This window comes from Tenebrio molitor, chromosome 7 (assembly GCF_963966145.1).
Source record: "Tenebrio molitor chromosome 7, icTenMoli1.1, whole genome shotgun sequence".
Taxonomy (NCBI): domain Eukaryota; kingdom Metazoa; phylum Arthropoda; class Insecta; order Coleoptera; family Tenebrionidae; genus Tenebrio; species Tenebrio molitor.
The window spans coordinates 1,064,495-1,087,939 of record NC_091052.1 but is presented as its reverse complement, the minus strand read 5'-3'; the positions used below and the strand labels follow the sequence as shown (position 1 = coordinate 1,087,939).

Here is a 23,445-nt window from a genome sequence, read left to right as displayed (position 1 = left end):
AACATTGGAGGTGGGACTCAGCTTTGTTGCAACGAACGTGATGGAGAAGACAAAGTTGAAGAACGTCAAATTCCAATAAATATTTCTCCAGTTTCATAAAATCTCTTGTAATATGAATAGTGTGCAGTGGATTTAAAAAAATAAATCATAGAAAATTGTCTTATGAAGACAAAATAGCTGCAAAGGCCCAAACAAACTGTTTGTGAATTAATAAAACATGAGAATTTAATAGATATTTTATTAGACAACGCCTGTGGTGAATTTTCGTTAATGTGAGGAAGTAAAAAAGTCGCGCCTTTGTGTATCTCCATAGAGACGGTTAAAGTGTCATTTTTTTCTGAGCGGAGTAGAAGTACTTCAAGTCCTAGGAGTAGCAGAGGCGGCTCGACCGAGTCAAATGTAAGGTCATTTGAAGCAATCAATTACACGAAATGTTTAATAATAATTAAATTATCCCCTTTAAAATAATAAAAAAAGCGAAATAACGAAATTATTATCCAATATTTAACCGGTTCCACTGTGGTTAAAAACGAGCCGCCCGTTGTGGGCGTGTCCATGGATGTCAGATCCGATGTCAAATGTCAAAAATAGCGTAAGATTGCCCTTCAGTGTTAATAAGTAAGCAGTTGTAAGTTGTAATCATTTGCTATTTACGAAATGCATTGTCATTTTCTTGGGTATTAACCAATTTTTGATATATTTTTGTTTTAAGAGCAGGTGCCAGACTGACAAAAAAGACCCGTCTGACATCGTACTGAACAGATATTTGTTTAAGAGGGAGAGTTTTGTTGATATAGTTATTCTAAAAACGTTACTCCTGAACAAATCAATACAGTATTTAGGAAGTTTAATGCCACATAAACATTTAAGCAGAAGACTGACCACCAAACAGTTTAAATTTGATCTTTACATGTTTAGACATATGTATTTTAGAACTTTCTGAAGATTTAGTCTTGTTAAAAATTCATGTGAGATACTTTATCGCAGTTTAAAAAAAAAATCTACAGTTGATTTATTTCAATTTTCCGAGAATTACAAGAGATAATAATTTAATGCAAATTTTCCTCTAAACGTTAATTAATTTCTCCACCAATGGTTGTCAATATGAATGCAGCACTTTATAATAACTATCGCAATTTAGCGCTTTTACCAAAATTTCGCCTGGCACTCCGATAGTCGTTAATAATTTAATCCATAATTTGACAGCAAAGTGACGTTAATTTGTCAGGCGACACTGTTTGTGGAAAGATTTTAATGATTCTTGTACTAACGAGACGTGACTTTCTTTTCCGTTACAAAAATAAAAAAGACAATGATGGACAGGATAACATTAGCTAACCTTCTGATTAAGAGCATTTAGTTTTTACACTCGACTGAGTTATCGCAAGAAGTGGGAGTTGTTCAGTTTCTTTAAATTCACACAAACAAATCCGAAAATTGTTTTGAACAGTTTGAAATTATCTGTTGTTACAATTTCCGTTCCGATTTTCCATGATTATTCCGTTGAGGATTTTTTCCAGAAATGTCTGATTTATCTATCACTTTTACGAGCCCGTCATGTATGCCAAAGACTGTATTTATAGGAAATTTTATTGATCAATCGTGCCAACTGAATGACAATGGCCCATGTTTTCCGTCATTGTTTTCGCTTCTGTAGCTTTGATTCGACGATAAAATTTAATATGGTTAACCTTCCCGTTAACGATCGCTGATGCATTGTGATGTATTTCCGTTTGAATAAGTCGTTCAATTACAAATATAATTCCAAGTGCAAACTAGTCGGTTAATGGCGAATAAACAAATTACTCTCCCAGCATCATACTGTTTATTTCCTCTGGCTCTTTGTGTACATTTACGCTTGGGTTCGCGGTCTCCGAATTAAAATTAATTGTATATACTTTGGGTGTGCATCGATGAAAAATTGACGCACGTCATAAATCTCGCAAGGAAACTACCTTCGCTGATAAATATTTGCAAAGAGACGTTTGTTTACATAAGGTGCACAAGCAGGTATTTTTTTGGCAAATTTATTCTTTTTTTGTTGTTGAAATTCTGACTGCTGATTGAACAAAAATTTTATTTATTTTCTTTTTCCACACAAAGAATGTATCAGCAAACAAACCAGAATCGGCAGTTCTTTACATCAATACACAAAAATTAAACAAACTCAGGGGTATTTGTTATTATTAGAACTAGGTATAGCAAAAAATATTTTCAAATACAACTATTTAAGGCACCACTTCATGAATTAATTTCCAGCGTTGGCGGATTTATAAACGGGAGTGCTGTTTTTAGAATCGAATTCATTTCCATTCATTCAAAAACTTTGCTTCTTTCTTTAATGTAAATATTTCTTCTCTGATACGAACACAAACAGTATTTTTTTTCAAATCTTTAGTAAAGTTATTTCGACAATTACTTATTGTCGTCATGATCTTTAATTTTAAATTTAAATAAACCACACCGCTACTATGGTTTATCATATTTTCATTTTAATTAACTTTGAAAATGTATTGTGGGTTGCATTTTCAATTCCGTCGGGCTCATATCAATCGTGAAATACCTTGTATATAAAGTTTCATAGACTCTATAATCTCTATCTAGGCTCTAATTTTACCAAAAGACTTGTCATCAGACTCTTGTTTTACCAAAATCTACAATTTTTTTTTATGTGTGAGCACTTCTTAAAAAATGTAAATCTGTAGTATTTTCGCAAGGTCTCTGGATTGCAACCTAATATTCTCCAGAACCTTCCACACTCGGTCATAACAAGAAATCCTCTCAGTATAACATTCACATGGTTCGTAATTACATTTACTTTGCTTGGAAGGCTGTTGCATGACTGCTTCACTTAATGTTTACTTCGTCTAAGCTTCTTTTACCCGGTCCCACTCCAATACTACGAGTTATTTTTATACTATCTGTGTGGTTTACAATTCCAGACTGTTTTCTTTCTCCATTAAGGTCATTACCCCAAAGAAAAGTAGGAATTTAATTTTATTTTTACATGCACTTTTCTTTTACCTTGTTATGGACTTGTGGATAACATTCTTTCTATCAAACTACTCAGAATCCCCACTACTTTTGTCTCATCAATGGATATTTAACAATTGCTGAACCAGAACGGACATGATAGAAGTTGAAATTCTTTAGATTAAGTATTTTTTCCGATTTTTGTCTCTTTAGTAGAACAAACAAACAAGTTCCTTTTGTGTCGTATAAAATATGACTGTAAATGTTTATACAGTTTTTAGGTTTGCTTAAGCAAGACACTTTCTGGAACATATCCAGTCGGAAGTAGAGAGATTGTCGTGAGTGGCATCATAAAACATGTAGATAGCTTTACACCGACCACCGACCACTGCTGACAAATTGACCTACGTGTCATTTGTCACTGTCCATAATATAATTCTTAAAAAGACCACCATTTTGCGAACGAATTGATGCGAAGAGATATCATCACGCAGATGCATTAAGTGCGAATGATCTACAGCTGGCTGACAAAGTAATGGTCCATCAATCTGAAAACCGGTCTATTATTTCTCGCCTAAGAGTTGATTAAAAATAGCAGTTTACGTTGGCAATTGATTGATTCCGATTTCAATCTGTTGTTCGATGCGTGGTAGTGATATATAGTTCCAACATTAATCAAGTTGACCATTATTCTATCTGTTCTGTTCCAAAAAGTGACACTTAATTGTAGCCCTAAGGCTACGATATCGCGCGTTCAAATGAAATCCTGGGCTGAGTAGGCGTTGGAAAAATTAAACCGTTCAGAACAGTGTAAAGTTTGAATTTCCCGCCGTTTGCCACGAATGACATTTATTTATATTGAATTGGGATATGTTTGTTTTCAACAGAGCGTGCCCTTAGATATTTGCTTCGAGAATTGGAATCGTTAAGTAATTCTATTTTTAATGTAAAACATTGCAAAGAGAGAAAAAAGAAAGATTTTTTTTGGCTTTAAATTTTAGGTTAGCTGTCAATATACTCCAATTAATCTACGCTTTAAAAAACCACAACAATTGACGGATTCCAACGCCTTCCCAGCCCAGGATTTCATTTGAACGCGTGATATAACCTAAATTTTTTTCTTCTATATTGCCAGTCAAGTACAAAATAAACTAATCGATTGGAAAACGACGATATTATTGAACAGGACTGCAGTCTACATTGTAGTGGTGACAAAGGTTACGTCATTGTTTGCGCAAATTATACACGACGGAGTCCAGTGTTCATCAGCGAGATTAGCAAAGGAGCGGCACACTATTATCAGAACACAAGAGGAGTGGAATTTGCGGAGGATTAATAAATTTCTCTATGTGAAAGCATTTTTTCTACAGTTTGTAAATTGCTCCTGGACGAATAATGAAGTAAGAGAAGACCCAACTAAGCTCAAGTTTGGGTCATATATTAGGGACAGAAAGGACAATAAAACACGCACGAGTAGAAAGAATTACTGTGAGAATGGTTTGGACGATACTGCAGTAGATAACAAGAACTTTGGGAATGAAAAAAATAATAAGATTTTGTTTTGGCTCGATATAATAGAAAACTGTTTTTTAAGGTTAACGACAACACCGCTGCTTTAAAATTGACGTTTCTTTGACAGTTCCTGCAAAATCTGCTTACTGGTGGCTTCGCGTTTGGCAATAAAGCTGGTGAATAATACATTAGAGAAAATTGTCAATAGAGGACGGTTAGAGAAGATAAAATGTGTCCTGTATTAAATGTATTAAAGGGAAGAGTTAAAAACAGGAAATATGTACAGGTAACAGTAGCTTTAATGAGCTATCGGGTCAAGAAATAAATTTATATTTATAACTTCTCTAACTGCAAGAGAAAATAGCTATAATATGGAATTGAAACGGAACATTTATTCCATTCAGAAAATAATCGAAAAACAAAACTTAGGCGAGAAATAGAATTATTGCCGAGCTAAAAACGACAATGGCCAATAAAACCTTCATTGTTTTCCACTATCGTTTCCATTCACGCAGACAGGCCTCGTTACAGGAGTGTAAGATATTTTATTATGCATCGATAATAAAAAGTGCCTTATAAACGGTTACAAACTGCACTTGAAGGATTCTTGAGCCATCATCGTAAAGTCAGATAATCGCCAACACTGTTTTACTCCTTTGTTGTCTCGGTGTTCATTGCTACACAGTTGCAAATAACGACCTTTATATCTAGATAAGACCTTCTCTTTACGTCTGTTTCTCATTGTTTACCCCATTAAAGTCCCTTCTTTCTTTTATTATTCCGCGACCGGACAAAAAATTAACGGGAAAACACGAAGCCTCATGACAAATTACGAGACACAATTTATTGTAATGCTTAGTGGGTATTCTTGTCTCGACAAATCAAGAAAAATTGCTTCACATTAGCCTCGCGGCGCGAGAAATATCTCAAATTCTGTACTTTTTTGTGTTGCGGCGATCAAAATAATCCTGCGAATATTTTTATTTTCACGATGTAAATAAGTTTGAAAAATTGCGAGGCGCAATTACTCAAATGTAGAAGAATGCAAATATTTTCGAGAAACTAGAATCGATCGGCCGTGTCGCCGAACGAAATATGTAAAACGAAAATGAAAATGAAAAACACACAATGACGTGCTTCACGTTACGCAAATATTGTCTTTTCCTCTATCAATGAGTAGCGATGGATGACATTGTGTTTGGCGGCCTTGTTAACCATTCCTTTCCAAATATCTGGATGTCACTTCAAAAATAATGGAAAAGTTTCCTGCCAGCAAAAAATTCTGATCGGAAAATGTTATTCTAATCGAATCGATGTTTTAACTGATATCGACGTTCTTGTTCTTTCATTCTGTGAAATAATATCCTGCAAAGGTATCTACTGCAGGCTTTCGAAATTTAAATTTTATGAAATGTAAACATGTGTCTTTCGACGATGTCATTAATGAGTTAATTCAATTCCGTTGAGTAAGTTGTCAAAGAGAATTGTAATGACGCCATTTGCACAACAACTTGCCACCTTTGCCAAGACTGGAATTACCTAAAGTGCTAATTAACAAAACAACAATAATGGCTTAAGCACAGATAAGGAGAACAATTATCATTTTAATGTATGTACATTTTTGCCCAATCCAGAAACTTTTAAATTTTAATTTTTAGAGAGAGAAAATCTAAGATTTACATTTATCTGATAAAAATACAAAAACACAAAAACCTTTGTGTTTAATTTATTTATATTATCTTAAAGCGGTCGAAGATCGCGCCTTTGTGTATCTCTGTAGAAACGGCTGAAGCGGCTTTTTTTGTAACCGGCCTTGAAACACTTCAAATCCTAGGAGTTGAAATGTCCACAGGCGGCTCGAGCGAGGTCATTTGAATTCGGAGATATTATGTGGTTTCAAGGTTAATTAAATTTTGTCGATCATACGATGTATGACAAAAAAAATAAATACCATGAACGAGAATAAAAGTGAAAAGTGAAATTGCCGAGAAAATCAAGAGAGAGAAGAGTTTTGGGTGAATGATTCGGTGTTTATTTTTTATGCGTGAATTTCCTCTTGTTAGTAAAAATTACAAAAGTAATTTGCGAGCAAAGTTTGTTATTGTGGGTGTGAGGAGTTTGCGTGTTAAAAAAAATTGATTAAAAGTTCCCACCTAGTTTGTTGCCAAAGTCACTCTAAGAATATCTCGTGCATATTTACCGTGGAACTTGTTGGCAATATATTTTGATAGTGCTCCAACCTAAAATATATTACCCACCTTGCGATCTCTGTGTATATGTTTACATTTTGCATATCCTGGCACCCAGCTGTGCAACATCAAAAACCTAGCTCTCCATAATAACACCAAGCAATTTTATATCATCACGTTATTCTCCAGTCTAATGTACTAACATCAATTTGATGAGTTTCATTCTACGCTTTGTCCAATAAAATTACTTTCCAGTTTGACACGAAATTAGTTATTCCACGTGAAATATCGGAAAGTCGATTGTGACACTTCATAATGTGAGAAAGGAATACCCGAAATTTCTGGAATTTATCGGTGGGAAAGCAAATAACACCAAAATACATTTAAAGCTTGTCTCTTATTGGCAGTTTAAAAATCGATAAACTTGGAACAACACCGATATTATTACGAAGAATAATGACCTGAATTTTGCAGAATTGTGTAAAAATATTTTATTAATGCGCATCAATAAACTAAAAATGGTACAAGAGCTTGGTGCCATTAAAATTTTTATACCTTTGAAATGCCATTTTCATGCAGATCCCATATATGTCACTGTATTTTACCATTATTATTAATACATAAATTGTTACTGGAATCCGGTAACTAGGCCAGAAATAAAACTTTTATGTGGCGCGGCTTATATTTTTCTAGCTTTTGAAATAAGTTGCACACTTCGGTTGTTTACGTGGACGTTTTTATTAAGATCATTCTCGTTTTATTGTCGTTTTGTAGGAAAATACACATAAAATTTACATGTTTTAAGAAACAATACTCTTTTCTTGGTATTCATAACATTGGAGCTCGTTGGTTGGTCGATCGTAAAGTTTCTAGATCTTGAACGCACTTGATCATTATTGTCAACACTGGGTTATTCTGGTAGATTCCTAACTCGGTTACCAATGTTGGTCTGTGAAAATTGCATAGCCACTGGCTACGTCGAACGTGTAAACCTTGCGAGGAGCTGAAAATCGTTCCGCCTCAGTTAGTTCAGACACTGGCTTCAGGTTTACTTTGAACAAAGCACAAATATTTGAACAAATTCACTTAATTAAATAACTTCATTACGGCCATTATGTACCGACGCGATAACGGCCCCAGACATAATTCAACAAGTAGAATTCTGCACGCAATTGCGCGTTTAATTACACGTGACAACGTATAATCCTCGTCATTCGTTGAACTAACAATAAAAAAAATCGGATCAGTTTTGAGGGCATCAATCCGTTTTCAGGGGGATAGAGATTTTTTTGAGCAATAAGTATTTTGATGCGAATTAACCTATCACCTCGGGTTAATTTTTTTTATTGAAATTTTCTTACTAAAAACCTATTGTATCTAGTATCTCTACTAATAAAAGGTAATGTATTTCCATTAATGCAATCGTTTCTCCAGATTTATAATTTAAGCGTGCTCACTAATTGGTAGAGAAATGGAAGAATATCGCTCCTTTTAGCTTTTCCAACTTTTCTTTTATTGGCTTGTGAAATTTACGGCTGAAAATACAACAGATGTACACCAGATGGTGAAAAGTGTTACTGAAAGGAAAGATAAAGTTTATCAATGGTTTTAAATCCCTTAGTATTTTGTCCAAAACAATTATATTAGGGTCTTGTGAAATTTATAATATTGTGTTCACATATTTTTTTTATCATTTATTAATCAACGTTATAAAGCCCTGAACATTGTAAATTTATGTTATGTTGTAAGATTCATTAAGGAATGTAGAGACCCTTTGTATTACAAAGGTGTAATGTAATATATAAACCACAGAGAATATTCTGGAACATGATATTAATTATAGGAAGTATTAACGGGATAACATAATAAGAAATTTCATTGTTTGTGTCAGTGAAGCCTAAAGCGACAGATTTGTAGGTTGATCCATTCTCAGCAACCTCTGTAGCTGCAGCCTCTATATTTTTTTGAAGTGAAAACTTCTTTAGGCGCACAGCGACATTATTCCCATGCAGTGAATTAGTTTCACCGTCACGCGTCAGGTCACACGCTCCGAGGTGAAAGGCTCATTCAAGTAATAATTTTCATCGTGTTGCTAAGTTTAAAGGACGTCAGTGCAGATAAAAAGAATAAAGACACGACAAACATTGTAAATTCACAGATGGATGTAATATTTAGTAACAATATACAGGGTGTAACAGAAATAAGTGCATTAATTTTAACTGGTAATAGAACTCATCAAAAGGAACAACTTTTCTCTGTGCCATTTTGGCGAAAAACGTTGCGTAATGGCTTAAAAAAGTAGGAAAGATTTTCGTAAAGCCGTTCATATCTCCAAAACTAAGTTACCTAAAAACGTGAAAGAACCAGATTCTTACGAAGTGGATTTTCTGGATGAAAATGGAAATTTTTTTCATATTAGGTCTGACCTCAATTAGCCATTGCAGTTTTTAGTTGCGTAGGGCTATTTTAGTGAAAAATCTCTCCAATTTTTTTTGGAATTAAACATCATTTTTCGGCAAGATGGTAGATAGAAAAGTTGTTCCTTTTGACGAGTTCTATTACCAGTTAAAATTAATGCACCTATTTCAGTTACACCCTGTATATTAATTTTTTTCACTTCTGTCATGCGGTCTTAAGCACACTCTTTTTTTATTATTTCAGGATGTAACAAAAATGTTTTCTGTTTGAGATTTCCATAAAAATAAAAGTATCTAAACTAAAGATTTCTTGTCACACTATTTAGCTGTTCTTTTCTTCCAGTACAATAAACTGTACAAATTTGTATTCCTGTCATATAAATAACAAGCCATTATTTATATTCTGAAGCATTTTGCACGTGTTTTTTTAGCTAAATAACACTTGTTATTCAAGTTTTTATCAAAAAATTTAATTATACTGTACTTAAAGAACACGTAAAAAATCAAACAAGTAGTTCATCAACCGTTTAATATCACCCTTGCACGAAAATGTCAGACTGGATAAAAACGGATTACTAATTTAGAATTTAATTAAAAATCGTGATGTGTTTAATTATTTTCAGTATGGTCACATTCACGGCCATCCAGTTTATTTTCTGCCGCAGTAATACATATTTTTAATAGCATAACGTTTTTCATGCAAATACGGAGTTTTTCACAGCTCTTATATTTTCGTATTTTTAGAATGACGTGTAATTTATAGTATTCGCCGTATACACTTTTGTTAATAAGAAAGTTACAAAAATAAACCAGTCATGAAAGACTTCCGGGCAACGGTTTTATTTTACCTGGTAATATGCGACAATAACTTCCAACAGAAACGTTTAATGCCGGGGTGTATTTTTAGAGTGTTATTCGACGAGAGCTTAAAAGTTTTTACTTAATTTCTTAATTTAAGAGCGAAACCGAAGTTTTAACTCAGTTAATAAAAAAAATCCTGTCAACGTTAAAAGGTTGAAACATATTTTGAATCTTTAATGGAGTTTCTTCATTCTAGTGACTCGCTCTCTCAGGCGTGCTTTTATTTAATAAGCACTTCTTTTAATTTTCTTAGTTTTTGGGTGCTTTTAAATATTAACGAGTACATAAAAGTCAATTATCAGTGCGTGTAGTAAATCAAAAAGGAGTAGCTGTCAAATCTGTGATTTACTCGAGTTGTAAACACGCTGCTGTCGCCAGATTGTTGTAATCTGCTCAAATGACTGCTATTAATCCTAAAACTTGTGGCATCTGGTACCAGATTAATAACCATTATCAAGGACATTACCGTAACATTCTTAATTATGTCGTTGCAATGAAATATTCAAGGAGCAGATTTACTCCCTACCACAAAAACGTTAAATTTTACATAAGTTGTCCCAACATAAGTGATTTATACTCCATTCGGGCCCGTTATCTTCAAATTACAAAGTAAAGGGGAAAGCATCATCACTATCTATGTCAAGAGCCTTTTCCGCAGAATATTCAAATAATGAAAATTTAAACGTTTCTATTCTTGCGACGTATACGTTATCCATCTATTCGAATAATAAATGAAATACGAGGGGGAGCTTTACCACCAATTATTGTTTGCAAAAGCTTTCATTAATTAAGCTGCAATCCATTATTCTGTTTGTGCACGAGGCCAATCAATTTAATTGATCCGCGTCATTTTTTATACGACAGTTGGAAAAATATTTATTTTGTTTGCCAATCAATAATTGTGTGTTTTTTTTTCAGCCAACACCAGCCAATATGCTCATTACGTGTTCAATACTCTGGATCAGGATCACAGCGGACTAATTAGCTTTGAGGTAACGTTAACAATCCTTTAATGCGTGCAATGGAGCTTCGATCAACTAACATCAAATACCACCGTTTGATTTTTAGTTTGATGCATCACTCTTATAGTTTTTCAAAATTACACACTCAAACGCGCTCGATAATTAATTTGTCTGGTAGTTTTTACAAAATTATAAAACTGAGAGTGGTCTGTTTATAATTTATGCTAAATGAAACCGACGCTGTTCGGGAAATGCACGCGAAAAATCAATTTTCATTTGTAATTAATGGAAAACTGAAATCGCGGCCACAGAAATATTTACACAGTCATGAAAATATATTATGAGTCTGCACTATCAGTATAACTGGATAAAAACGTATTACTCTTTTACGACAGTTGGGAAAATTAGAATTGCATCTCGCTTGAAATTTTATTGAGGAATGAGCATCACCTCGCAAAGATTTTTGTGTTTATTTATTTAAAAAACGTGTCTATACGAATTCTGAATATCGCCGAAGAACAGATGCGATATCTATTGTAGTTCAGGATGCGCTGAATTATGTTCACGGTAGAATGCACAATTGCAATCATGAAACTACTTCGCGTAATTAGCTTAGTACTGCAAGCATCAGATTCTGAAACTAAACGCCTTTGTCTGCGTTGTTGATTAACGAAAGTATGTTAACATGGCATCCAGGTCTCTCAATTTTAATACCTTTGCGAGTAGTGCAAGATTTGCGGTTTCGAGATGCTTTGTTTGTTGAAAATCATAGTTTCACGATCGTTGCATTAAACGTAGCTTGAGGAAAGCTTTCAGGCCGTATTGGATCTAGCATGCACGTATGGAAAGGTGCACGATTCAAAGCCGCTGTTTCGGAGCTTATTCTAGTTGTGCTTGAAACGAGCATGTGCATGTGCCGAGATTATTTTGAAATTCTGTTTCCGGATTTAAGATATCTACACCAACAAATCCAATTTTATACTCACTTCGATGATGTTATAGAATTGTGATTTATTTTTTTACTCATTTTTAAAATCAATATTTTTCTAAACATTGCTGTATAAAAATACATAATATTTTTTTTGAAAATTTTTGTAGAAATAATAATTTTTTGAGGGAAACACTCTTAGGCCCGGTTTCTGGAAACATTTTATTTGGCCAGTTAGTTAACTCTCCGATAAATACAAAAATCGTGTAATGTGTTTGGTCACTTTCTAGCGTTTCTATAGCAACACTTGATTTAACCGGCCGTTAAGTTATCGGACCGTTCCAGAAACCGGGCCTTAATGAGAAAACAAATCAAAAAGCCTAAACATATCATTCTACTAAAAAAAGCTAACTAAAAATCTTGCTATTTTTATTAAATTCTGGAGGTTTCATTCATTTTTCGATAAAGCCTTTACTGTGACGTCACGATCAAAAACAATAATTGTGTTCTGATGGCAATGCGTGGCGCTTCATTTTATCGCACTGTTGCCAGATAGTCAGCTCCAGGATTGCCAAGTCGCATGATACGAATTATAAAATTCTCGTAACGGCAAAAATATTCGCCGGTTCTCCGAATAATGGAGAACTCGCAGCGCTTAAAAAGTTCGTCGTGAGGACAGTTAATGACAAAAAGCTGACACTTTGCTAAATCGATTGATTATGTATAGGTGAACATCCAAAAAAAAAAGTTCAAAAATTGCGGTGTGCAAAAGGGCGTTACTCAAAATTTTCGAGTTAGGTAGCTTATCGGATGGCCGATGTTCAAGTATTTTTTTGGTAGAAACTTTGTAATATTTTCTGTAGCCGTTTGGTTGTAAAAAAATAAACAATTTTCAAAAATGTATTGCGTCTTATGGAAAAAGTAAAATTCAAATGCCTGTATCTCTGTTCGACGCTCGCCAAAAATTCGTTAATTTTGCCGTGTTTTTACGTTTCTCACTCCATTGCTCGAAAACTAAGCCCCAAATCGAAAAAATGTATTCTTTAAGAACTAAAGACCGGTATTCTCTGATTACGATGGTGTTTATTATTATAATTTTGAGGGAGTATTAATCAAGTTATGATTAAAAAACTAAAGTTGCAACAAAATCTCTTAGGGCTAATAAACGCACACCTCGATCACCCTCCCGCACCGCTCTATTCCCCGCGCTCGGCCGTTGCCTAAGACCTACCGAAACAATTATTTTGTTTGTAATATTTACATTATAGTGCTTTTGTTTAAACAATTGTTAATGTCCAAATTTCCTTAAAGACCAGGCTGTACCACCCTAAAACCTTTCGTTTCGGAACACCTATTTTGTAAAATCTCCCTAGATCTCCTTAGATCAGGTTTTTTTTATCAAAGAGTATTATTGCATATAATTTTTTTGAATTTTGTTTTGTTACGTCAGCTGCGAGCGTGTACAAATACGTCATTATGCATTAATTTTCAAGTTATTTGAAAAATACGAACTATAGGAAAAATGAGGTATAGCTTGGCCATATTTAAAAAGCTACACAGTTAATTTGCCATAGGTACATAACGCATACGTATTTCTCGATTCTCATTGTACCGCATTTTTATGTTGTAAAAATTAAATTTTTACTAGAAATGTTAACTTAAAAACTACTTTTTATACTAGAGTTTCAATATAAAATATTCACTTTGGAATAAATATCGTGAAAAACTGAATTTTTTCCATAAATAGCAAAATTATTGTTTAAACAATAGAAATATTTATGTGCCCCCACCAAAATGTTTCTGATGTCAAATAATATATGAAAACAAATATTCAAAAAAAGAATCATCAAAATCGGACCTGTTCTTGAGAATCAAGAAGTAAAAACCTTCATTGACTGGACTATATCTGAAAACATGTCGCTATTGTATTTCAGCGCATTGAAAACATGTTTAGCATCTGTAGACTGTTGTTGTTTATTTCTTCAATCTTATCTCTCATAATTTAAGTTCCTCTGTATTATTTAATATTACTTTTAAACAAAAGTTTAGTTACACATACAGTTGATTTTGAATAACTCACCGCACCTCTCCCAAAAATCAGTAACTTTGCCCCCACGTGATTTAGTTTCGTTCGAATGCAACTGTCACGATTCACTACTTTTCCCGTCCAAAAATCATCCCTGTGTCAAGAACATTTAAGAACATAAATAATATGAGATATGTTTGGGTCGAAGAGGTTCTTTTTATTGTCGCATTTCGTTATTTGCTTACATAAATTCGTTTACGAAGGTCCACTCCTGTGGCAAGAAATACAATTCTGTTTATCACGAAACAAGTGTCAGCAATTTTCAACATTTATTTTGCACATATTTTAATTAGTTTGTTGTGGTTTTTGTATTTTTATGTATTTGTTTTGTATCAAATATTCTAATTATACAGAATATTTCACGAGTCATATGATATATCGAGGCTTACTTTGCAAATGTATTGTGGGTTGCATTTTCAATTCCGTTGCTTTCATTAGCACTCGTGAAATACCCTGTATATAATTCTTATTAATCTTACTTTCACTCTGTAGGACAGAGTAGAATTCTTTTTTTTAGTTAATTACCAAATTAATGCATTTCTAAACCAGTAAACTTTTTCATACGTAAAAAACTTAATGCAATTGTTCGAAATTCAACTATAGACCATAAACCAATGTATAGTACGGTATCGAAATACCTAATGACTTTAGTAATTTGTAACTGTCAAATATGTAGATACCCTTAGTAAGTAATATTTATCATATTTATCTTAAGGCTGGTATGTACAATTCAGATCGGCTTTCCCATTATTGGTTTGCCGACTATAATTTGTTGGATTAGATAGGCAATTATAAATTGGGTAGGGGAAGACCAACTAATCATATGCCAGTAAAGAGGATGTATTATTACGAAAACTGTGGTAATTTGGATAAGCACTTACCTACTTGGTTTTTGCGCAAAGACCGTCATCACCTATTTTTTTTAATGACAACCCCCACTTTTTTCTTCTCTTTACAAATTAAAAAGCAATAAATTTAATTTTCAGTTTTATACAGTTGTTTTATTTTGCCTGTTTTTACATTTTCAGTTATTACATACATATTTATGATATTCAAATGTAGAAATTACCACAAAGCACTCATTGAGCATAAAGTTTCCATAATTATGTAGTTCATGACGGTTTGTCGGTTTTGGAGATGTGAAAGCAATCAGCGAAGGAATTTGTATGTTTTACATCTGGATTTTATTCGAGACGAGCGTGACAAAAGCATTCCTGTATCCCATGCGGCTCCCTCCGCTGAAATTATCCTTTAGACTAGCAGATTTCACGGCTAAATGCTGCATGTGCGTTGATGATAACACATTTTTGAATAATGACCGCATGTCCCGCGTGACACATTGCAGCTATAACTGAAAATGGGGCGTAACAACCATCCTTGCGAAATAAACGCAATCGACGCCATCGTGTCACGCTCCGCACTTTCATAATCCTCGATTCCTGTTTTTTATTCGACTTCCAATAAATAGACAAAAACAATTTCATACGACAGAGATGATATAAAGGGACAGAAGTAAGCACTTTAGGTGATATATTTATTGCAAATGTACGAAACCGTCAGGGGTTTTTCTTAATTTATCATTTCTCGAACGCTCCTGCTAGTGCTTTGCACGTCAACCAAAAAAAAGAAACAATATGGCGGTGGGTTTCTTGCGTTTGCCGCAAGCGAACTTCAATTTGTAACTACTATAATTCCTGTTGATTTATTGGGGGATGTTTGTGCTGAAGTTCTTCCGTGATTCTTTGCCTAATCCGGAATGTTTTAAGCGGGCATCCAGAAAAAACTGAATGCTATCTGTCATGAAGCAAAACACGATTCTTAATCTTCCTGTGGGTGCAGATTACTGTTGCAGCACTTAAATTTGTCACCTGTGATAAGGGCTGTTATATTACGAAAGAAGCACTAACAATAGTAAACATAGTGACTTTCCATATCAGTGTGAAAGCACAAAATAAGAACAATAAATCCAATTCTGAAATACTTTCATTAGTATAAATAGAGTTTTCTTTGTTGAATTTGTTGTAAGGAAACTTTTAAATATTTAATTAAAAGATCGCGCCCGGCGCATCCACCATTTTTCCTAAAAGCTTCCCTATTTAATAACTAATATAGAACTCATTTGTTAAACATGACAAAAAAATCTAACATTCAATGAAAACTGATTTGAGAGTTAATGACCCACTATGCATACAATGATTTATGCTTTGTGAATATAATTTATGCATCACATGATTAATTTGGAAATGTTCACTTCTCGATTTGCGGATTGATATCAGTGCCTTAATACACTGGAAGAAATTTGTCTTATTGATTTGTTTTTGTCTGCCAAAAAGCTTTTAAAAAAAATACCATATTATTGGACGTTTGTTCTTATTGTGCTCTCAGAAAAGAATAAATAAAAAATACTAATAAAGCTTTGAGCTGTATCAGGAATATTTAATACGATTTTAAAGCAAAGGCAGTAAATGGTAAACAACAATATTTTCCGACACTCCGACGCTTACAGCAGCAGGATATGAATAACACCGAAGCAAAGTTCATTATGTTGCCATGGATGAAAAAATTATAAGAACTAATTTGAACTCATCTCGAATAAGGAAACACACCAAGTAATTATTGCATAAAAAATGTATGACAAAAGAAGAAGCAGCACAGGTTAGTGCTGGTTGACGTTGTTTTTGTATAATAGATTATAATAATCTTTGTTTCGTAAATTACTTTTTTGGCCTCCTCAACTCTAAATGACATGTTTACACATTTTGAACAGCTAGGGTATCTTGATTTTTACACACTAATCAAACTATTTGTCATTTTACCGCACGGAGTGTGTAAAATAACAAGAACATTTTAAGCTTACTGAAGTCTCCAAAAAAATGTTTAGCGTTTAGATAGTCAAGTCCATTTATACTAAGACAAGATACCGCTACCATTAATCCGCTCAGTTTTCAAAAATGATCAGAAATTAATTGTTTTCTTCTAAAGTCTGATGGCTCTATCTTGTGGTGTAAATCGTAAGCGTGTCAGTTATCGGTATAATAGATAACTTTCTGCCATTTCATTGATTAAATGTCAGTCTCTGACAGATTTTGCAAAATTATTGGTTAAAACAAATTTCAAATTTGAGAAAACAAGTACTAATGGGTCGTCGGCCAAAAAGATTAATACATTACTAATGCGGTAGGCTACATTTTACATCGCTCGGTTTTTGTTAAGACACTCCCGCTGCCCGATCGTATTTCAATCTAAAAACCTCGCGCTGTAAAATGTAGCCTACCGCATATGTAATGTAAATAACTAATTGACGATTCCTCTTTTATTTTCCTTTCAGTCCATGCTAACTGTTTTGTAAACGAAATATTCTCAAAGTTATCACTTTTCTAAGAAAGTATACCTACATTACTTCTATCGATCTTGTTACTTATTTACTAGTAACTATTGCGGCATTTAATTTATTATCAGTTAACAAATATTTCATAAATATTTTGTTACTTTTACAATTATATTATTCCTTTCACATTCATTACTAATATATTTCCCTAATAATATTTTTATCACAAGCTCATTATGACAATGTTTTCTTCGAGGTGAATTCAAATTGGATTTTATATTTTTTCCCATCCATGATAATAAGTATAATGAAGTTTGCTTGGCTATTATTCTGATACCGCTTCAGCTTTCACCATTGGTGCGTCGGCAAATTTTCTTTTATTAATATTGTTGTTTACCATTTAGGTACCGTCTTTGCTTTAAAATCGTATTAAATATTCCTTTGAGCCTGATAAAGCTCCAAGCTTTATTTATTTATGCATTTTTTATTTATCCTTCTCTAAAGGCATTACAAGAACAAACGTCAATAACGTAGTATTTTTTTGTAAAAGCTTCTTGGCAGACAAAGTCAAATCAGTAAGACTAATTTCTTCCAACCTATTAAGCACTGATATCAACCCAGGAAACCTGGGGTGAACATTTCCAAATTAAATCACTTTCGTGCTTTGATAAATTATACATTTCCATACCTGCGCACTCACCAGGATTCCATATTACACAATGACCTTGCACAATTTCATAATCGAATGGAATTTAGGGTAATAAACTTTGCGAAAGCAATTTATTTAGTTCATTTTTTCGACGCACGTAGCTTATTCCTTTCACAAGCAAAACCGGCCTTTTAAATATACCGTTCCCGGCACCGGTTAACATCACCCTCAATTTATCAACATGTTCGATTTCTATAAAATTCCAGGGATATTTTCGCAGTGTAAACACTCAATTAAAAGCTCATAGGTAGCAACCTTCCACTTGTCGTCCCTATCGAACACAATAAACTCGTCGTTCCACATTTACTGCGCTAACTGGGAAAAAAGGGGCGATTTCGTCCCGTCTGGATGGGTAATGCAAATGGGTTCATTGAATTCGGCGACCGTCAGGATAATGGAGGAGGGTGTGCCTCGACCTATTCAGGACTATGCGGCACCACCACCACCGTCTACCACGTCAAATTGATAGATGGATATGCGTTTTACTTGCCCCGTTATCCTTTTGCTCCGCTCCTGTGAGCTCACCACTGTCCGCATGTGTATTAAAGGATAACATAGTAGTGATCGACCGGTACTGAGAATCCTTCCAACTTACAAGTAAACAATAAGGACCCTGATCCTTTAGACTTTTAATGACTAGGTTCATTTTAACAAACTCTTTGTTAAGTCAAACTGTTTGATTCCAAATTTTTAATTTAAAAGGATGCTAACGGAAAGGGGAACGTGCGTAGGTAGCTAAGAGAGTTTCTTGGAAATTTAATTAAATTTTTTCGATAAGAATTGTTTACAAAAAATAAAATGTGCCAAGTCAACAGACAACAAAATTCCCATTAAAAGTATTCCAAAAACTCGCCGTCTCCTGGGGATTATAAATATATTCATAATTGTTTTTGTCAGTTCTGATTCATAATTCAAACAACTAATTATGAAAAATATTTTTATACTACATCAAAAGTACGCTACATTAAAAAATTAGTACATTGTAATTATCGCGCGTTCAAATGAATTCCTGGGCTGAGTAGACGTTGGAAAAATTAAACCATTTAGAACAGTGTAAAGTTTGAATTTCCCGCCGTTTGACACGAATGACATTTGTTTATGTTTAATCGGGACATAATAAAACATGTTTGTTTTCAGCAAAGGGTGCCCTTAGATATTTGCTTCGAGAATAGGAATCGTTACGTTATTCTATTTTTAATGTAAAACATTGCAAAGAAAGAAAAAAAAGAAAGATTTTTGGTTCTAAATTTTAGGTTAGCTGTCAACGTGCTCCAATTAATCTACGCTTTAAAAAAGCACAACAATTGACGGTTTCCAACGTCTTCCCAGCCCAGGATTTCATTTGACCGCGCGATAATTCATTAGGAGTAGAAGTTAGTCTTTTTGGGCCAAGTCCAGAGATTGAAGACCGAGACCAAGTCGACTTCATTTATCACTTTTACTACCGTATTTACACATTTCATGAAAATAATTCATAGTTTGAATTTTAATTACTTAATGACTTTTTTCGTAATAATTTTACACAATGAAGCACTTTCTTTACGCCTGAGATTACAATACTCGCTGCGCTCCTGTGTGTAACCTTCCCACTTGCAAAAAAAGTAGTGCATTATCCACGTGTTGCATAAATAACTGTTCTGTAAATATTTCACAAATATATTTTTTAATATTTTATAAAATAGGTCAAGAGAGACTGCTTCAAAGTAAAGTTTGATATTAAGTTGAGACGTGTAAAATTCTGCATTCCTAGAGCAAAAGCTTCAGTATTTAAGAGAAGCTCCACTTGTTATTCTGCGGATTTAGTACACGGAAGCACACCGACAACGATGTTCAGAAAACGTCTGATTACACGGACGTTAAGGAAAGACTTTTTATTGACCGATAAAATTGTGAAGCTGCTAACTGCATACAAATGTAGCAATCTCAGTAAGACAAATCCTTCTAATACGTCTGCAACCGCAGACCTCAACAATTACAATGCCTTTCATGTCTGTAATTTTCAGTAGTTCTTTTACGTAATTTATTAGAAAGGTTTCATAATTCAGTATCAATTTGGCGATGTTGAATCGATGGAATGAAATAGACCAACAGAGACCATCCTGTAAAAAACGCCGCTTTTACGAAACTGAATTTAACCGTCTAGGAAAACAGAATTTTACAAGAGAAACCGTGTTGTCCTTGTCCCAATATTTTCATAGCCCATAAAAGTAGAGAAGGCTGGAAAAATATTTGGCTTCGCTAGTTTTCATCAGCTTATTATTGGAACATTCGGAACTTGTATTGTTGCATAAATTGAAAACCCTTTGTGCCGGTTCTAATCCAGAACAACTATAAAACCTTTACGAATTCATGGCACTTTTTGCTTTGATGTTTCCAAATACACATTTATATTCTTTGAAGCAAAATTTCGTTGAACTTTGCACAGTATAATGAAGTTTACGTCTTTTGCATACAGAGTTTTCCTCGATTGATTCGATGAACCTTTACAAATCAATAATGGATACAAGACACTGTTTCGACAAGTTTTCCGATTTAAATTCAAATGATCTGATCTCATTCGCGATTAAGCCGTTTAATAATACAATCGCCAATTTAGGATAAAGGTAAAGTCGAGAAAAGACGGCTACAGAGATAAATGAGGCGGAAATTAACAAGCTGAAAATTGAACTCGTCGCCAATTTAAATCCCTACATATTTTGTTTGTTCTTGTTTCAGGATTTTGTGCAAAATCTGTCAATATTGTCAAGGGGGTCCTTGGATGAAAAGCTGCGTTGGGCTTTCACTCTTTACGACATCAACGGAGATGGCTGCATAACGCGTGAGGAAATGACTGACATTGTTAGTGCTATCTACGATCTGATGGGGAAAGTTGCGGAGCCTTCTGTCGACGAGGACACCGTCAAAGACAAAGTCGACAGGATATTTCAGGTGATCCACAGAAGTCTAATTATTTTAACGCCAAGTGTATTGAATTTATTTTTCGGTAAGAGAGAGTCTTTGGAGATTTAGCTTTGTGCAGGTAAAGACAGTGAAAAGTTCAAAGCGGCGACCTTTACAGCAACGAATCAAATTACTGATTCCCTCTTTGTGATTTCGGTATACTTATCCTGCGTTCTTGATTGTTTTAGAAGCGAAATTTTTACGAACGCTTCTGCTTCTGTGAAATGTTTGAGTCAATGTAAATCGTTGCTAACCTGGAATGGAAGTTGTACCCACGATATTTGTTTGCAACTTTATTATAATGGCACACTTTGAATGTCGGCTATTAACAGAATACTGTAGCGGAATGGTTTGCATTCACACGTTTCAGTAAATGTACACTACAAGAATGAACACTGGAAACAGCGGTTAATTCATTGTAGAAAAGTTGCCGCTTCGTAACTTTGTCCCGAGTTAGTGCCAAACATTATTGATACAAAGCCGATCCCCGGAGGACGTCGCGTCGGATATATTTTCGCAATTTTTTGATACAAGCAGTACAAAACAACACTTTACAGCCCGCTGGTGCATTGGCCGTCCTTTCCACGGCGGGTCCTAATCTCTAGAGAAAACAGACTGCACTTCACACGAAACGATATCACTAGATAAAATTCAGTTTTCCGAACATTCAGAATTATTCAGGATGAGCGGTCCGGCCCTTGTAATACTTATAAGATACACGTTTGGGGCGGCAATAGTCGATAACCTCTGTTCTCATGAAATTTTACGATTCCAGAAAATGGACAAGAACAAAGACGGCGTCGTCACTCTGGATGAATTTCTCGAGTGCTGCAGGAAGGACGAGGATATCTCTTCTTCGATGGCCGTTTTCGACTCGTCGATATGACGTTCACCCGTCGGCGTTCGTCCACCTCCATCTTGGACATGAACGAATGTCGACCCGGAGCGCAACATTGACCAACGTAATTAAAATATTTAAAATGAAACAGTGATAATTTAATAAAAACGATCTATGAAAAGTCGACAAGCTACGGTGTGGAACGAATGACATTGTCACCGATAAGCGAATTTCACTTCCATTCCGGTTAACATTGCAGAGCTTCTGGTAGACTTCTTCTGTAGCGCTAAACTCAAATATTCAGCTTGAATGAAACAGTGAGCACACGGGATTCGTTGTACACCGTCTGTTTGTAAGTTTTTACCAAATTTCTTACAGTTTTTATAAAAGAGGATGTAGATAAAAGCATAGATAAAATATATTTTAAATATATAGAAATATTAAAATTCAAATGGATATAGTATAGATTAACGAAGTAAACAATTAACAGACAACATATTTAACTTAGTACCATAGATCCATGTATTAACCTACGGTGTGGTAAATCTTTACGGTCAACATGAGTACATTTAGATCTAACAGCTGAATACTTGACTGCTGTAACTTATTATTGTAACTACAATTCGTATGTTAAGTCGCTTAAGCTGTATACGTAGTCGGTCCAAAAGAATGTTTCATTTTTATTTATTAACAGAGCGTCGTGCCAATTATTGTTTCATCTGTTGGTAAATAAGAATGTTTTGAATATTTTCTCTTAGAAATGATTGAGCCACCTGTACGTGAGATGCTTCAGTTAGTCTAACTTCGTAACACCAAATTGCTTTCAATTAGATCCTCTTTATAATTTACGTTCGTTGTGAATTAAACATAGATATTTTTGTATCAACCCTTTACTACCTACAGAATTGTGGAATTGGGTATAAAGCTTTTAATATTGTTCCCAAAGTTTGGGTATTTGGGTAACATTCTAGGATTATAAGTGAAAGCGACGATATCATAAATACTAGAAGAAGCTAGTGAGCCATATTCGTTAGACATATCTGTATGTCATTATATTATAAATTCTAGATACCTATTACTGTTGATAAATGTAAGACTGTTCGATGTATTAGATTCTAAATGTGTGATCTATGTTAGTCAAATGAAATTGACAATATTTTGGTTAGAAATTAAATATTAATTATGTAGCTTTTTTATTACGAACATTATTTGATGAAGGAGCGTCTATGGTGCTATGTACCAAATCGATGATTAAATATTTTTCTTAGGTATATGTTATTCGTAAATGTTTTCTTTTGTGGATGTGTCAAAGGTATCAAATTAGAGCTGTGCCAAATTCGAACGTTACACATCACTGGCTGAACGGTGCGGAACTATCACATTTTTTTGTAGTCTTCAGCTTATCGTTACCAAAATATGGTCGAATTGATCCACGCAGACATCTAATAATCACTGTTTATATTTGTATAGAATAGAATAAGGACTATCTTAATGTTACGTCGGTAAATCATTGTTATATCTTATGACTGTAAATAAGAGAGGTCAGGAAAGTCTATTATGTATTCATTTTTAATGTTATAAACATATTACCGCCCTAGCAATTTTTTTGTTTTTAACGACCTTATACACTTCCTTATCAAACTCCCTTTTTTGCAAGCGGCACAATTGATTACCGACGGAGGAAGGAATCTTATGCAATTGT

The 23,445-nt window shown here is 34.2% G+C and overlaps 1 protein-coding gene across 7 annotated transcripts in view; it reads left to right on the top strand.

Moving 5' to 3' along the window:
* Positions 1-23,340, top strand: part of LOC138135799 (Kv channel-interacting protein 4) — a 200,175-nt gene extending 176,835 nt beyond the window's left edge. For all 7 annotated transcript variants that reach the window (XM_069054695.1, XM_069054696.1, XM_069054690.1 and 4 more), the window contains 3 exons: positions 10,871-10,944; positions 20,681-20,893; positions 21,681-23,340. In XM_069054695.1, coding sequence (XP_068910796.1) covers positions 10,871-10,944; positions 20,681-20,893; positions 21,681-21,791 — 398 coding nt within the window. In that variant the 3' untranslated portion in view covers positions 21,792-23,340. The remainder of the gene's footprint in view (positions 1-10,870; positions 10,945-20,680; positions 20,894-21,680) is intronic.
* The last annotated feature ends 105 nt before the right edge of the window (positions 23,341-23,445 follow it).